General features: G+C 31.6%; 1 protein-coding gene across 1 annotated transcript in view; it reads right to left on the reverse strand.

The window, feature by feature from the left end:
* Nucleotides 1-1,415: 1,415 nt before the first annotated feature.
* Lrrc40 (leucine rich repeat containing 40) overlaps nucleotides 1,416-17,783 on the reverse strand; it is a 71,308-nt gene continuing 54,940 nt past the window's right edge. Inside the window, exons 10-15 of the mRNA XM_046450954.2 lie at nucleotides 17,536-17,641; nucleotides 12,416-12,523; nucleotides 9,899-10,009; nucleotides 7,796-7,873; nucleotides 5,562-5,747; nucleotides 1,416-3,518 (exon numbers count right to left, since the gene is read on the reverse strand). Coding sequence (XP_046306910.1) covers nucleotides 3,413-3,518; nucleotides 5,562-5,747; nucleotides 7,796-7,873; nucleotides 9,899-10,009; nucleotides 12,416-12,523; nucleotides 17,536-17,641 — 695 coding nt within the window. The 3' untranslated portion in view covers nucleotides 1,416-3,412. The remainder of the gene's footprint in view (nucleotides 3,519-5,561; nucleotides 5,748-7,795; nucleotides 7,874-9,898; nucleotides 10,010-12,415; nucleotides 12,524-17,535; nucleotides 17,642-17,783) is intronic.

Below are 17,783 nucleotides of genomic sequence, written 5' to 3' on the forward strand. Positions count from 1 at the left end.
ATTTTCATATGTGCCAAATACAAACACAAATTTTTCATCTGAGGTCATATTAATCAGTTAGTGAAATATTTCACTCTCTTGTTAGTTTAAGAAAAATTCCTAGGCAGTGATGCAACTTTGAGTCATTATTTTAGTAAAATGAAGACAGTCTCTAGAGTCATATTCTTTTATAATATCTGACTTCACTACCATATGTGCAGCACAACAGTGACATCTTAAGGCCAAGTAACCAGAGTTCCTTTAGTCAGAGAAAGAACTTGAATTGGGATCTGATTTCAAAGAAATTCCATTATGTTAACAAGTAGTTTTCAAGTTTACAATATGCAATTGGTAGATAAAGTGCTTCTTTATTTATGACTTCTTTTGCAGTCTCTGTGAACATTTTAATGTGCATTAGTAAATGCTGACATTTTACATAGACATACTGTATATTAATGCATGCATTTCACTGCATCATTTACTGATACTCCCCTTGTAAAGCTTTTATGGAAGAACCAACAGGCCACAGCAGTATAGCAAAAGAGGCTTAATCTTTATAAATTGGGGCCTTTTCTGTCTCTTTGCTAGCCTAGGTGGCTGTATACAAATTCGGGTGGGAGGGGCAGGAAACACCTCTTAACATTTAAGATTTTCTACTTGGGTATATGCTAGTCAACTCCAAACAAATTGCTTACTTTAATAAAGAAAGTTTTAACATTTTATAAAAAAAATCAAATCATGACATGTTTAATTGAAATGGCTGTATTGTAATTAATATTTTGAGATAATTGTGATTTTGAGCTTAAAATTATATATAAAAATTGTCATTTTTGTATGTGTTAAAAGGACTATTGTATCATGATTAACAGTACTTTTTAGTTGAACAACATTGATGTAAATAAAACTGAATGAGAACATATTTACTACTTTATTAACATAGATTGTGAATGTACTTAATGGTTTTTTTTTGCAGTATGAGACCATAACAACCTTGAAAACCGCTTCATTTTCCGTGCAAAGAAGTCCTATGAATCTATATTTTAAATTTACTGAATCAGTGAAATGACTTTGTAGGTTAATTTGCAAATGCAAGCTGTATTCTCCAGTTTTATTTTATGTATTGACACTAATTGGTAAAGGTGTACAATGTGATTAGAATGCATTTTGAAGATGCTTTCTGTACAGATATAAAATACAGGGACTAAAATAATGCTGTGCAGTGTATAGCAGAGCCATTTTTCGGCTTTGGTGTACTCAACTTTTTCAGTATTTAAAAAAAGTGTTTTGAATAACATAAAAGTCTCTTTATTGTATAAATAATAAAATGTCACCTTATTGTAAAGTGTCTTTTGTTTACTATCAAAGCAGACTTCTTAGCAACAGAGTTGTGACATGAAAAGGGCATGTTTTAAAAGAAACAAAAACAAACACTGTAATCAATATTTGAAAAATGTAATTTTTATTATGAACATGTATTTATCTTTATTAGCAATGATTTTTCATTATGTAAGCATGCCTCAATCATCTAAAAGTTACCTATCTACATATCTATAGATAAACATGCTATTGAATTGGATACTTAATAGAATTATATGGTGTCACAATGACTGATCAACTTAATTCTGATAATTTTGGTGTAAACAAAAATGTTTATATTTAATTTCTATTAAATTGAGTTTATCTATATAAAATTCCCTTTTAGAAAATGACTGTATGACTGTAAATTTAATCTTATCAAGACAAAGTAAATTTTAAAATTAAAGTGCTGAAAATAAAAAGATGCACAAGTCAGATTAAAACATACCCAAGTATATTAAGTATTCAAATACCTGCTGAATAAGTGTTTAAAACAAAGTTCATTTTAAGATTCATTCCTTTTTTCTTCCCTCCTGCCCTTCTTTTTTTTTGTGTGTGTATGTCTGGTACTGTGGCTTGATCCCAGGACCTCACACATGCTAGACAAGCACTGAGCTACATCCTCAGCGCCCTTTATTACATTTTGGAGACAGGGTCTCACTACGTTGCTGAGGCTGGCCTTGAACTGGTGATCCTCTTGTCTCAGACTCCTGCATAGCTGAGTGCCGCAGTCCGGCTGGCTGCAGCAAAATAACCGGGGGGTGACGAATAACTTGTGTACGTTGATACAGCAGGAGTGGGAGCCGTTTATTGTAGGACAGGAGCAGTATTTATACATTCCACACAGCTTATCTAATTAGCATAAACTAGATACATCAGTCAACCAATAAGGAATCTCCACACTTAATGGCTTGTTTTTGTTACTTCTCAAACCACTCCCTCTGGCATTTTGCCAGGCACCATCCAGACTTGTTTACGAACTCTAACATTCCCCTGGCAAAATGCCAGGTGTTATTTTTGACTTGTTTACAGACTCTAATAGCTGAGATTACAGGCATGTGCTACTATATCACATTAGCTTTAAGATTTCTATATGGTATATGTTGTTTTCTGTTGCTGCTACCAATAGAATTAATAAGGTCTTCATTTTTTCCCCCCTTAAGGGACAAAAGGTGATTAAATGTTTACACTCCCCAGGGGGAAAATATACAGATCCAATCTTTAATTCTCCTAAATCTAAAAGTACTAGATTATCATACGAAAACAATACTAAGGCATCACTTTTAAAAATGCCAAATTTTAAAGTCAAAATCGTGAAAGCAGTTATAATACGCTTTCATTATTTTCTCCAATAATCATGTCTTGAGTGTTATTTTTGAGAAATTAGCAAATCTGATAAAATGATTTCATAAAATAGGAGGAAAAGACTTATTCAATCATTAGAAAAGAAACATTCCAACTGGTTTAAAGCCAAAATAAGACAGTAAATGTTAATTTAAAACTTGACCAACCATATCACAAAAGTCCTATCACAGGTAATGAAGTCTTTTTTTTTAACCCACAAAAAAGTATTAAATAAATTTCATTTTGGTTTTACATCTAATAAAAAAGTAGAAATTAAATACTCATATTCAAGTCAACTGGTTATATTGTATGGATTACAAAAAGAAATGAGGAAAAAAGAAACCCAATTCTACAAAAATGCTTTGTTATTATAAAAATATTAAATCATCTTACATAAAAATTCACTTTCAAAGAAAGTGCTTACAAATTTTAAGGGAATGAATGTGGGATAAATGTAGGATAAATCCTGTGGAAAACATTCAGACAAAATGTATGAACACTCCATAAGTGTATGTAGTTAATATCGTTATAAATGTACACAACACTTTAGAAAAAATGTTGAATAGTTATCAATGGAAAATATTTATTGGCAGTGATAATAGCCCAGGCCAATTATACCAATGGCTGGGTGATAACTGAGAAACTAGAAGATCAGTTATAGCAATCACCTTTAGGATGATACTAAAACAAAATGTAATATTCTTCTAAGATTTAACATGATGACTGGGATCATTTAAGTAGGAATCCGGTCCCTCAAATACTCCAATATAGCAGCTGTTCCTTTCATTAATATAGTGGCTCGAGGAACACGGAATGGATTTCCATCTAGTAGTAAAGTTCTAAAAAAAAGAGAGAGATTGAGAATTTCAACATTTTCTATTATTGAGATGTTTTAATGGAAATAAATTTTTATTTGCAATTCTATAAATAAAATGTGTATTTTTCATATTTGTCCCTTTTCAAAACTGAACATTTAAATAGTTGGAATTACAACTAAAATAATAACCCAAACAATACAAGTTGAACAACTATTATATAAAAGATAATATACATTCCTTGTATATAAAATCAATATTTTTAGGATATGAACATTCATTTTACAGATGAGGAAACACAAATATACAGAGGCAAGAGAGACTTGAGACTGAATTAGAGTTAGACGAGTATTAGAATGAGCAAACTGTCAAGTACCCTTGCCAAGGACTATAATGTAATCAATGTATTAGGTCCTCCTCGCCCTGTAAAATATTAACATATATCTGACCTCTCCCACCCTTGAGCAGGCATACATTTATGTGTGGAAATAAGGCTCAATATAGATTTAAGGGCTTGTTCTTCCATTTCTTTACATAATTAATGAAATATCCTCAATTAGAAGAGATGTAATTTGTAATATCTTTAGAATTTATGTAAATAAAAGTCAAGACAGTTTATCTAAATTATATCTCCAAATATTTATGTTTTTTTAAAAGATATATTTGAATTTATAGAAAAAGGAGTTGATTATAGTTGAACCTCATTACTCACAGATTTCATATTTGCAAATCTGCCTACTCATTAAAATTTGTTTTTAACCCCCAAATCAATATGTGTGACACTTCCAAGATTATTCATGGAGCAGGAGAAAATTTGAGTCACCAGACTGGTATGACCCCATTAAAGTCATACAAGGTGAAGTTCTGCCTTCTTGTTTCAGCTCTTAAACTGTAAACAAATGTCATTTCTGTGGTCCATTTGGTGCCACATTTTTCAAATTTTTGTACTTTTTGTTGGTGATTCCACTGTTAAAAATGGCCCCCAAGTATAGTGCTGAAGTGCTATCTGATTTTCTTTAAGCACAAATGTGCCTTCGGAGAAAACACAATTGTGGAGTAAGCTGTAGTCAGGCATAATGTATAATGCTGTGGGCCATGAATTCAAAGCTAATGAATCAATAATGACATGTCTTTATACACTGAAACACACACAAACTAAGGTTATGTACTGATGGATGTATGAAAATATTATGACCAGACTTTTGCAAAAGTCTTACACTGTATTTCCCCTAGAAACAATAGTTCAATATTCACTAATTCAGTTCATAGTAACTTTATAGAACACGACTACAGCAAATAATGAGAATCAACAATACTCATCTTCTATAACTTACTATTATGAGGTACCAGAGCAGATGCCAGTGCTGCCCCAGTGAAGTGAAATATACCAATTACCATGCAGTTTTTACTAATTAAAATATTTCTAACATATTCTGCTTAACTAATTGGCTTTTTATTAACATCTCAAATTCTTTTTATATACATGTAACCAGCGATATGTTCTAAGTTTGGGAATATCTCTTTTCTAAAGAAAGATAAATCAGAATAGAGAGTAATTCTGCTTGGAGAATATGGATAGTTTTCAAAAGAAATAGATGAGAACTGGCATGGTAGTGCATGCCTGTAATCCCAGCATCTCAGAATTTTGAGGCTGGAGGATCCTGAGTTCAAAGTTAGCCTCTGCAACTTAGCAAGGCTCTAAGTAACTTAGCCAGACCCTGTCTCAAAATAAAATATACAAAGGGTTGGGGATGTGGCAGAGGTTAGGCACCCCAGGTTTAATTTCTGGTACCCTCCCCCCCCCCAAAAAACTCCCAAAGAAATAGATGAGAAAAATACTACTAGATACAAATAGCATGTTTATACATATATAAGAAAACATATATATAAAAACAAGAAAAATATTTGATAAATTTCAAAAACAGAATTGGAATTCTGAGTTTTGTTAATTATTATTTTTAACAGGATATTATTTGTTACTTCACTTCCTAAAACATTATCTGAACAACAACAAATCACTTCAACAAATAAATTGAATAAGTGGAAAACTTCAATAGAACAGTGTACCTTAAGTTCACACAATTACCAAGCTCTGGTGGAATTTGCAGGAGGTCATTATTCTGAAGGTCCAATGTGCTAAGATTTTCCATCATCTTCATTTTCAGAGCATCCAAAGATCCAACCTGATTGTTACTAATCAGAATTGTTTCAAGCGTTGAGATATGATAGAGAACTTCAGGTAGCATTTTGAATCTATTAATAAACATGAACAGAACACCTAAATATACTAGAATCAGAGGCCAAAATCCTTAAAATAGATGATCTTAAGTTTTATACCAGGAAATAACATTTCCATTAGTGTATTTTACAATATATTTGGTTGTGTCCTAAATTCAAACTTTCCAGAAAATAAAGAAAATGGACTAACTCCGGAAACCTTGAAATACATATTAATTGGACAGACTATATTGATTGTATAAAATCAAACAAAACTTCAGAATAAATTCTTCTATGTTTTTCTGTTCATTCAGGGGGAAAAGAAATCTTCCTCAGATTTTCTATTTAATATATTCATGCAGGTATTTGTCCTTAGTTCATATTAACTTATGAGTTGCTGCCAATATATTATGAAAAATTTGAGATTTATATTTTGCTTTGACTGAAGCTTCCACAATGAGTACATTACAGATTCTTAAAAAAGATGACAAATTAGCATAGATACTGACATCCTTATCCATGCCAATCCTGAGAATGCCACAAAAACAGAAAGGCTAATAGTTCTCAGAGTAATTACTCACAATTAACAAGATCATGGAGGTCCCCTTTAGGGATACAGGCAGTCCCAGTTTCAGTATGAGGTAAACTGTAACCTGAACTAGCTAAGAAAAGGAAGGGCTAATAGAGAACTTTTTATCTGTGGCTTTTTCATTTCACCATACTGTCCTTCCCTCCTTCCTTCGTTGTTTGGATACAAAGAAGTGATAGTGATGGGGAAACTCAAGACAACTCTGAAGTCCCACTATCACTAAGAGTCAATAACCAAGACTACAATTCAACTGAGAGCTCAAGAGACAGCTCAACAGATACCTGATAGCTCAATCTATAAGTAATAATTAGGAGAGATCTGAACTGTGCATATATTTTTAAATAATGACAATAATGGTATACACTATATGTGACAAAACACAAATAGTGAAGGAATAAAAATTAAAATAAGTATATAGTTTAACATTACTATGCATTAGCTTCTTCATCTATACATAAGGAAAAATAATAGTACTAAAATATGTAAATTTGTTCTAAGGATGAAATAAATATATTTGAAAACCTTAGATTATCTGGGTTACAATAAATATTAGCTTTTAGTAGTTTTATTAAATTGCGGTTAGAATCAATTTTTATCATATTAAACAACATGCCACAGGTGCTAACAGCCCCACTTTTGGAGCAAAACCACCCAGACTCAAATCCCAGCTTTATAACTTACTTTTTTGTACACCTTAAGTAAGTTATTTAACTTTGAATCTTTGCTTTTTTAAATACAAATACTAACAGAATCTACAACATAGGATTTTTGTACAGAGGGTTAATTCATGTATTTAGCACAGCACCAGCAGATAAATTGTTCCTAATAAATATTAGTTATTCCGAATTATCTGCAGAATCATGATAGTATTTGTAGAAAAACAATCTGTTTCACTTAGCTTAAAAAGCTCTTACGGGGCTAGTTATTGTTCAAATGCCCAACCTTGTCTGTCTGTGCTATACCACTAGCTCCTCAATTTATAGAGCAAGGCATATTGAATTTTTTGAAGTTTCTCAAACATACCATGTTTATATATGTTTGGGCCTAGCACATGCTATTTGCTTTAACTAGGATCTTCTCCCCAAGTGCCTAGCAAATGTCTATTTAAGCCTCGGTTTCAATGCTACCTCCTCTACCTTCAGTTAATCTCAGTGGACCTTTTCCTATGCACTATGTTTCCATTATAGCAATTACGATTATTCACCATAAATTATTTATTACAATTATTTATTTGTATATTTGTCTTTCTACTAAGCTACAGGTTTCTACAAATTGTAAAATGGAACAAAAAATCTGCTAGACATCAATTGTGAGAATTCTAAGAAAGCAACATTGCTCTCAATTCTAAATAAAACAAAATGAAATAAAACCTGGATATTGAAATAAAGTAAAAATATGGGTTATTTTTGTTATTTCATTTTTAAATTGTTTTCTCTAGTAAGAAAGATCAATATATTTTCCATAGAATGGCTGTTAGAATTATCTGTTCTCTTACCTATTAAAGGAAAGATTGATCGTTTGTAGTCTTATCAACAATTTCATTTCTTCAGGCAAAGAACTTAAAAAATTGTTCCTAAATTAGAAATCAAAATAGATTAAAATAAAAATTTTTATGAGTTTAATTTATAATTAAAATTTTGAGCAGAAAACAGTACACATATCAGTTTGTCAGTCCTAATCTGATCTCATTAATGCTGAATTCTGAGAATTCTGAGTCAACTGGGTCAAGCATTTGGTTAGTGTATCCAATCTAAATAACACCAATATGCAACCTAATGATAATGAAAACAACTTTTTAATAATACTCAACAAGATAAACATTGTAAACTAATCTCTTAACTCTATCAAATTGTGTTCAGCAATACTTGTCATGGTCTAGTCATGTTTATAATTCCGCACAAAACAAATATTCTCTCAGTGTTAATATGTATATCTTGTAAACAGACATGACATTTTACTCCAAGAAGAACTGAAACATTACAAGAAAAAATAAAACATGTTAAAGAGATTTTATAGGTTTGGAAACCTGGATCTTTCTACTCGAGGTATTAAGCAAGTTCATTTCTATTCTAAGTATAAAATTTCAATTTGTACAGTGAATATATTGATTTTTAGGTGTTATAATGAAACATGGCAATAAACAGAATCTTATTCATTATTAGAAGGATCTGAGAACAATGCTAGAAGATTAATAAGAAGGCAGAGACAGAATAACTACTAATAGAAAACATTTGTTAGAGAATATTTCCCAACTAGGTGCCTATTAAAACCAAGTAATTTTCTCTAACCTACTTCTTTAGGTTTAATAGTGAAGACTTTATATTCTATAAATGTATAATTATGTTAAAATGAACCCCTAATATTATATATAACTAAAAGAAACTAATAAAAAGTCAAGCCAAATGTGTAATAAGAATCTTACTTTCTGTGGTACAACATATGTCCTTTTTTTCTTTATATCTTTCTCCAACTATTATCTATATTAAGTTGTGTTGAATAACCCATCGCTGTTTACTATTCTTTTCCTAGACAATGTTATAGTTATTGCTATCAGACATGAAAGTCAAATTTGGTCGCTTAATTAGAAATTCCAGGTACAGATACAGACAGGCCCATTTATACAAACAGAAGATTGAGCCAAAAATAGATAGCAGCAATGGAGAGATGGATTCATTTCCTCAGCTGCATTATTACTGAACTAAAATATGATTTTTATAGTTTTCCTATTATAATTGCAATCCCCATATAGAAGCAGTTCCACATCTAATTGGAACAGAATGTTAGTACATTTACTTGAATTACGTAAGTAAAAATACATCTGTACAAGAACAAAGCCTAAAAAAGATATAACTTGTTATTTGAAAACTGAGCAAAGCAGGAACAGTTAGTCTTTAAATAAATGATAGCACATCTAGAAATAATATAAAGGCATGGAAAAGTCCAAGCAAAAATATATAGTTTACCAAAAAAAAAAAAAAAAAATTAGATTCTAAGTAAGTAACTAACTCTTGAGACATCTAATGGTATCCTTAAAGAACTGTCATACTTTTAATCTCCATCACTTCAAGTTGGACACACTTAAACGTCCTATTACTTCCATAAAGCCTAAAGCAGTTTCTTTTTGTTGTCAGGTGTTTTCTTTTTCTTTTATTTTTTTTTATGGCCTTGTGTATTTAACAAACTATTGTGAAACCAAGTAGTTTCCTTAAAGAGAAGCTTTGCAAACTGCTGTGCCAGCACAGGGTTGTGCCAATTTTATGCTATCTACTTGCAGGAAATAAACAATACAAAGGAAATATTTTCCATATTACAAATATTTTGTGTTATTTGTAATTTTGCTTAGGTAGGAATCTAAAGAATGTGCTATTATTTTTAACATTTTAAATAATTTTGTCTTATCACAACTTATAAAGTGCTTACGAATGCTAACTGATTAAAATGTTTCTTTAATACTTAATTTTAGATTTCCATTAGAGTATTGTTAATAAAGACCAGTTTCCATACTTACCTATGAAAACATGACATAAAAGGCAAGTTAGGCAAAACTTAGAGACAAGTTATAATTTTGAAAAAGTCAAACAACAATAGCAATAAATACCTTAGATCTAAAAACGTCAATTTCTGAAGCATACATAACTCCAAGGATATAAAGGAAAGCTTATTAAAACTGAGATTGACATCAGAAACCATTTCCTTCAGTTCTATAATCCTGAAACAAAAATAGTTGTTAAAAAATGTTAGCATTGAATTCACTCTTAGAACTTCAAAACAAAGCAGAACATAACAGAAAAAAATCCTATATTATTTCTAATTATGACTTTCTATGTTTTATTTTTTCACAAAAAATTAGTTATGTAGCTAATAAAAATTTTAAAAATTAGATAGCTATTACTATCCTTTGTCTAAGATTTCTATTTGATCCTAAGTCTATGTTGAAGTTTAATTTTAAAATATACTCACTGCAGCATTTAAAAGAAGTGTGGTACAAATGGGAAAAAGCAGGTCTAGGAAATTTTTATGCTTATTCTGTTAATGACCTGAATCCATGAAATAAATTGTTGAACATATATATTTTATTTTTTGAGGTTCTTGGAGTTAAAATTCAAGGTCTCTTACCTGCTGAGTGACTTCTCTACTACTGGGCTATTTTCTCAGTCTACCTCAAAATATTTTAAAAATATGATATTAACTTTTTTATAGTATCCATTATCTAAATTGTCATTAATTTAATGACGATTATAAGAAAATGAAATGAATTTGTAGGTTTGGCAAGTGACACCACTAAGCAGCTTAGGTTAAAGACTTAAAGAGGAAATATTAATCATTTCTAAGTAAGTATAAGCAAGCTTAATAGTTTTAATTACAACCATGATTGCTAAGAAACAAAAGTTAAACTGTAACAAATCATTTTTAGTCTATCACATTAGCAAAGAAGAAGAATAAATGTGAAATGCTATGCAGATGATGGAATATAAGAGTTTTGATGTATAACTGACAAAACATTTTCAAAAAAGTTATTAGACATACACATTATAAGTCAAATTCTTTGACTTGGTATTTTTTCTGGAAATTTGGCCTAAAGAAAAAATGATTTATCGCTGTAATTAACCATATGCTATATAGGTAAATTAGATTTTTAAAGGGTTGTTTACAACATAGGTAAACAAATATGTATGTATAATTACAGATGGGAACTGCATGAAATAAAGTATCTTTAAGTCAACAGAACATATCAGTGATAGGACTATAACTGATAGGTCCCTTCATTTGGTCCAAAAATCTTATGAATATAAATTGTTTTTATAGTCAGAAAATATGGTAAAAATGTATGAATTATAAATTAAAAATGTAAGAAAGAGAGGAATTGGTTTAGAAATTCTCTAAAACAAAGTATGTTTTTATTATCTTTCTTCTTTGACTTTCTAAGTTGCTAAAAAAAAGTGGCACAATAACTGTGGGAACACAATAACATGTTTTGCACAAGAACCAGATTTGTGGAATAAAATGAGAAGGTAATAAGTTAATATCTTAAATTTATCTTTATTCCCAATTTACTTGTTTGATCCTAGTCCCCCCAAAACAAACTTATCCTATCTGCAAACAAATCTAAATGTTCAACTATCCTATCAAATATCATCTCGGGCCTTTAAACAAGGAAAAACCAGAAGATGGGCCAGATCTCCCTTTGCAATGAATGTTCTTAAAGTTGTCATCCTTGAGGACCTATATTTCTTGAACTATGTATTGTAAACAGAATGAATTTTATGCTTTGACTACCTTTTTAAAAATTTCAAACATGAAAAAATTTGGGGACAGTCAGACGAAAGCCATTCTATTTTCTCAATATATTGTCCTCATCATTTTTTTTCCCTTTTAATATGTAAGTGCTTTCTAGGCCAGGTTAAACATGATATCTGGATTTTGTTCTTTAATTTAATTCTTATAAACAGATATTATTATTATTCCTACTTCATAGGTGAGAAAACTAAGAGCAGCTATGTGACTTGATCGAAACCACACTTAGAAGATCTAGGATACAGAATAAGCAACTGACTCTGTTGCTCAAGTTCCTTATTACTATATTCAGTCTCACAGTTGTATTAATCACTAGATTATTTGTCAAGTTTGTCTGGGTATATAGTTTCCTGCTAGGTAACAAACATTTTAAAAAATTCAACAATATACTAATTTCCTTTCATAACCCAAGATGTACTAAATAGTACAAACTATAAGGCAACTGAGTTCTAATAATTGTAAGTGAAGAACTCTTTCAGAGAAGAAATTATTAACAAGGTTCAATTTTGCTTTTTTTAATCACTAGGAAATTTCAGTGGCTTGGCAATTCATTAAGGTCCAAAATGAAATTTTTATAAATCCACACAAACCTGGCATTCTGTGGTCTCTTAACAATTTTCCTTTAATATTTCATTATATAGGAAAATTAATTTAATATTTTAATAACTTTAATACCTACTTTCCAAGTTTACAATGTAAAGGAAAGAGAAAGTTTTAAGAATCCTCTTACCTCCCTAAAATTATCATAGACGTTTTGCAATTTTCCTCTAATATTAATGAGTCATGACTTAATAGAAACTGCATCATGAATAGTTCTTACCTTTTTGGAATTTCACATAGTTGATTCTTACTGAAGTTAACAGAAGTGATGATGTTGTTTTTTACTGCATCAAACACTTCATCAGGAATGAAAGGTGCTTGCTTATCACTAAATGAAAAATGGTATAAAAATGAAATATTCTTAGCAAGTCAGAAATATATAATTGTTATTCTTCATTTTTAAAGGTTTTCAAATATTTTATAAAAATTTCCAAGGTAAGCTGAGTGTGGCTGCACACACCTATAATCCTAGTGGCTCAGGAGGCTTAGGCAGGAGGACTGCAAGTTCAAAGCCAGCCTCAGCAACAGTGGCATTAAAGCAACTCAATGAGACCCTGTCTCTAAATAAAATACAAAAAATAAGGCTGGGGATATGACTCAGTGGTCGAAATCCCCTGAGTTCAATCCCTAGTACCCCCCACCCCTGGCAAAAAAAATTTCCAAGGTAGTGATTATGAAGTTTTGTTAAGAATGGCACAAAAATTTACCAGCTCACTGTTTAGAATTGAGACAGTGAACTGTGTTACAACACATTGTGCCACGCTTTCTGCACACTCGCATACTAAAATATGAACAAAAACAGAAAAATACTTTCAGAGTCTAGGAAAACTAGAAATCATATAGCAAATGGACATGTTTACCTCTGACTAAGAAATCCATAATTTTAAAAGTTAGTTGTTGCCCCTTTTCTTAAAAAATGTGTAAGAGGGGGTTATCTGCCAACTTTCTTTGGGTACGACAAAATATCACTTTTAAAAGTTCAACATTATACTAAATTAGTTTCAGGTCAATCACCTAGACAAATTTCTCTCTCCTGGTATGTGACTAGGTAGACAGAATACTGGACTGAGACAAACTATTCCTGGTTCTACCATTAATGAGTTTGCAATTTACCTTCCCTGAAGCTTAGTACTTTAAAATCAGAATCTGAAGAGCTAGATATTATTATTTTTTTTAACCACTATTAATGCTTAACACAATGTCATTCACTTCAAGGAAACTTACATGGAATGACAAATGACTGACTATAAGGACTATAAGGACAAGAGAACGTATTACATGGAACTGAGTAAGAAAGCCATCATAATACAGATAGGAAAAAAGGACAAAATTCCAGTTATTATGCCTCCCACTTCTGCTTTAGTGCTCCATTTTCTGTTGTACAGATATAGCATTTTCATCTTTTTAATTATAAATGCTCGAATCATAGATAAATGATTTATGCCAATCAAAGTTGAAAGAGTCAGACTATTTTTAGAATTTAGTTGAATGCATTTACACTTGCTTGGATATTTTTTAGTTGTCAATGGATCTTTCACTTTATTTATTTATTTACTTATTTGCAGTGCTGAGGATCAAACCCAGGGCCTCACACATGCCAGGCAAGTGCTCTACCATAGAGCCACAACTCCAGCCCCCCATTATTTTATATTTTAAAAAGAATACTTGATTCAAATTAAAGTATTGAGAAAAACAAGTTACAATAAAAAGTTATAATCCAAGCAACCTAAGACATACCCTTTTTTTCATGCTTTTGTAGTATCTATGCCCTTAAAAAGTAGAAAAGGTTATCCTACTTATCCTAAATACTACCTTATAAATCATAAAGTACCCAGCATAGAATTTGGTACTTAATAGATTTCAAGAACATGTACTGAACAGATTACATTATGTGGAAGATATGCTAAGGTACAATGCTATATAAAAGGAATACAAATGTAGATATAGAGGAATACTGCCTATGTTAGTGTGACAAAAGAAACTTGGCTTAGAGCAGTTAATTTCTACATACATCAAAGAGTGGCAAACAAGACATGAGAACAATGTGAACGAAAAACAATGGGAAATGGAGACTGTATCCCGAATACCGAGAACATGCTTTTACTGACATGTTAAGGATAAGTGGCCAGACGCTGATGATGGTTGTATTGATTCTTTTTTTTTTTATGGTACTGGGGATTAAGTAAGAGGCACTCAACCACTGAGTCACATCCCCAGCCCTATTTTGTATTTTTTATTTAGAGACAGGGTCTCACTGAGTTGATCGGAGCCTCACTTTCGCTGAAGCTGGCTTTGATCTTGGCAATCCTCCTGCCTCAGCCCCTTGAGCCGCTGGGATTACCTGCATGAGCCACTGTGCCCAGCTCAGTTGTGTTGATTCTTGAATAAATCTAGTTACCTATCTGACTTGAGTCTGTATTCTTTGTTTTCCTTGCAGTACCCATACCTGAACCAATCACCAGAAACTCTTGACTATCTCTTATTTTTATAAGGTATCATCTTTCCCCAAATTAATATACTTCCATTAAATTTTTAGGTTTTTAAACTCAATTTATATACTAACATTGTAATGGCTTCAGTTTTAATATATCTGCTATAAGAGCACCTTGTAACTATGTCATGTTATTAACTAATATTTGGTTAAATTAGCCTCTCAAGCTTTGCCTGTTTTTCAGGTTCTTCATTAACTAAATGAAAAGTATCTCTTATTTAACTAACACAGATTTACCCTCCAATACCCTCTGGATCAATACTCTCTGATACTGATTCAAAGCACTTTATTACCAATAATAAGTCTCTTTTATATCATTTTACATTTAATATTATTTTTATAATTATATCTTAATTATTTTATATTCAATATTAAAATATTATTAATACAGCTTAAGTATAATAAACACAAATCACTTAAAGGATGGGCAGTTAAGTTCATTATACTTTCAATGTGCATTTATTTCATCACTCTTTTTGCAATTGCTATTATTCTGGGTACTCTGATTAATTTTTATTCACCAATTGTTCCTTTTCTGAAGATTCTTTCTTGAAAGATTTCTATGTGTTTTGTAATGTCTTTTAAAAATGAATTACACCAAAAACTCCACCAAATGACTGCTAGAGCTAATAAACAAATTTGGTAAAGTAGCATATTACAAAGTAAATATACCAAAATCAATAGCTTTCCTATAATACCAACAATGAATCTGCCGAGAAAGAAATCAGAAAAACAATTCACTCATAATAGCCTCAAAATAATAAATAAAGAAAGAAAACATCTAGAAATAAATCTAACCAAGAAGGCAAAAGAGCTCTACAATGGAAACTATAGAACACTGAAGAAAGAAATTGAAGAAGACCCCAGAAGATGGAAAGACCTCCCATGTAGCAGAATTAATGTTCTTAAAATGTACATATTACCAAAAGATGTATATAGATTCAATGCAATCCCCATCGAAATATCAAAAACATTCTTCACAAAACTAGAAAAAAGTCCTAAAATTCATTTGGAAGAATAAAACACCAACCAAAGCAATTTTAAGCCAAAAAAGCAATGCTGTAAGCATCACAACATCTGACTTCAAATTATATTAGAGAGTCATAATAATAAAAACTGCATGGAACTGGCATAAAAACAAGACACATAGACCAGTGATACAGAATAGAATATACAGAGACAAACTCACATGTCTGCAAACATCTGATCCTTGACAAAGGTGCCAAAAACATATATTGGAGAAAAGACAGCCTTTTTAACAAATGGTGCTGGGAAAACTGGTTTTACACACGTAGAAGAATGAAACTATACCCTTATTTCTCATCCTGCACAAAGATAAACTCAAAATGAATCAAAGAGCTAGGAATTAAACCAGAAACTATGCAACTCCTAGAAGAAAATGTAGGGTCAACACTACAGCACATAGGCACAAGTAACGACTTTCTTAATAGGACCTCTAAAGCTCAGGAAATAATGCCAAGAGTTAATAAATGTGATGGCACCAAATTAAAAAGCTTCTGAACAACAAAGAAGAATATTAGGAATATGAAGAGGGAACTTACAGAATAGGAGAAAATCTTTGCTACTACTTCTATTGTTGTTTCGGTAGTAGGGATTGAACTTGGGGGCACTTGACCACTGAGCCACATCCCCTCCCCTATTTTGTATTTACAGACAGGGTCTTACTGAGCTGCTTAGTGCCTCGAATTTGTTGAGGCTGGCTTTGAACCTACAATCCTCCTGCTTCAGCCTCCCCAGCCACTGAGATTACAGGTGTGCGCCACTGCACCTGTTAGCTACTCTTCTGACAAGGAATTAATATCTAGAATATATAGAGAACTCAAAAAACTTAACACCAAAATCAAATAACCCAATTAATAAATAGGCAAATTAATTAAATACGCATACAAATGGCCAACAGAGAGATGGAAAAAATGTCTAACATCATTAGCAATTAGGGAAATGCAAATCAAAACTACAGTGAGATTTCATCTCACAACAGCCAGAATGGTAGTCATCAAGAATACAAATAATAGGGGCTGGGGCTGCAGCTCAGTGGTAGAGAGCTTGCCTTGCACTGGGAGGCACTGGGAGGCACCACATAAAAATAAACAAAGATATTGTGTCCATATACAACTAAAAAAATATTTTTTAAAAAGAATACAAATAAATACTAGACAGAATGTGAAGAAAAAGCGACATTTCTACACTGTTTGTGGCATTGTAAATTAATGCAACTACTATGGAAATCAGTATGGAAGCTCCTTAAAAGACTAGGCATGGAAGCATCATAAGATTCAGCTATACCACTCCTTGATTTTTATCTTAAAGAATTAAAGTACTATTGTGACACATGAATGCCCATGTTTATAACAGCACAATTCATAATAGCCAAATTATGGAAAAAGCCTAGGTGTCCATCAATGAATGAATGGATAAAGAAGATGTGGTTTATTTACACAATGGAATTTTTTTCAGCCATAAAGAAAAATAAAAGTTATGTCATTTGTAGGAAAATATATGGAACTAGAGACCATTATGTTAAGTGAAATAAGCCAAACTCAGCTGGTCAAGGGTCATGTTTTCTCTTGTATATAAAAGCTAGAGAGGACAAAGGAAAAGAAAGAGAGGGTGGGAATTTCATGAAAATCAAAGGGAGATCAGTAAAGGAAAGGAGGTGGGGAGGGAGTGAGGGAGGAAGGGAGAAGTGTTGAGGAGCGACACTGGCCAAATAATTCTGATATATTATGTGCATGTATGAATATGCAACAAGGAATCCCTCTGTTATATACAGTTATAATGCATGAATTAAAAAAAAATTAGAAAAGGGGAAGAAATGAATTACATACCTATAGTCTAATATTTTTAATGCGACGATAGCATGCATATTCACTCTGGATTCACTTGGCAATGTCATGGCAGTCTCAGTAACAGAGTCTTGACTAGGCCCATCATCTGGCAAAAGAAAAGGCATATAAAACCAATATTTATATTACAGTCATTTTCAAAAATCTTAATAATATATAAAAATAGTATGCATGACTTCTAGATATTATTAGAGTGCATTTAGTCACATGCTTCATTCCCATTAACTCAA

Source organism: Marmota monax, unplaced genomic scaffold, assembly GCF_021218885.2.
Source record: "Marmota monax isolate L192 unplaced genomic scaffold, Marmota_monax_Labrador192_F-V1.1 WCK01_AAM20220418_F8-fsc00023, whole genome shotgun sequence".
Lineage (NCBI taxonomy): Eukaryota > Metazoa > Chordata > Mammalia > Rodentia > Sciuridae > Marmota > Marmota monax.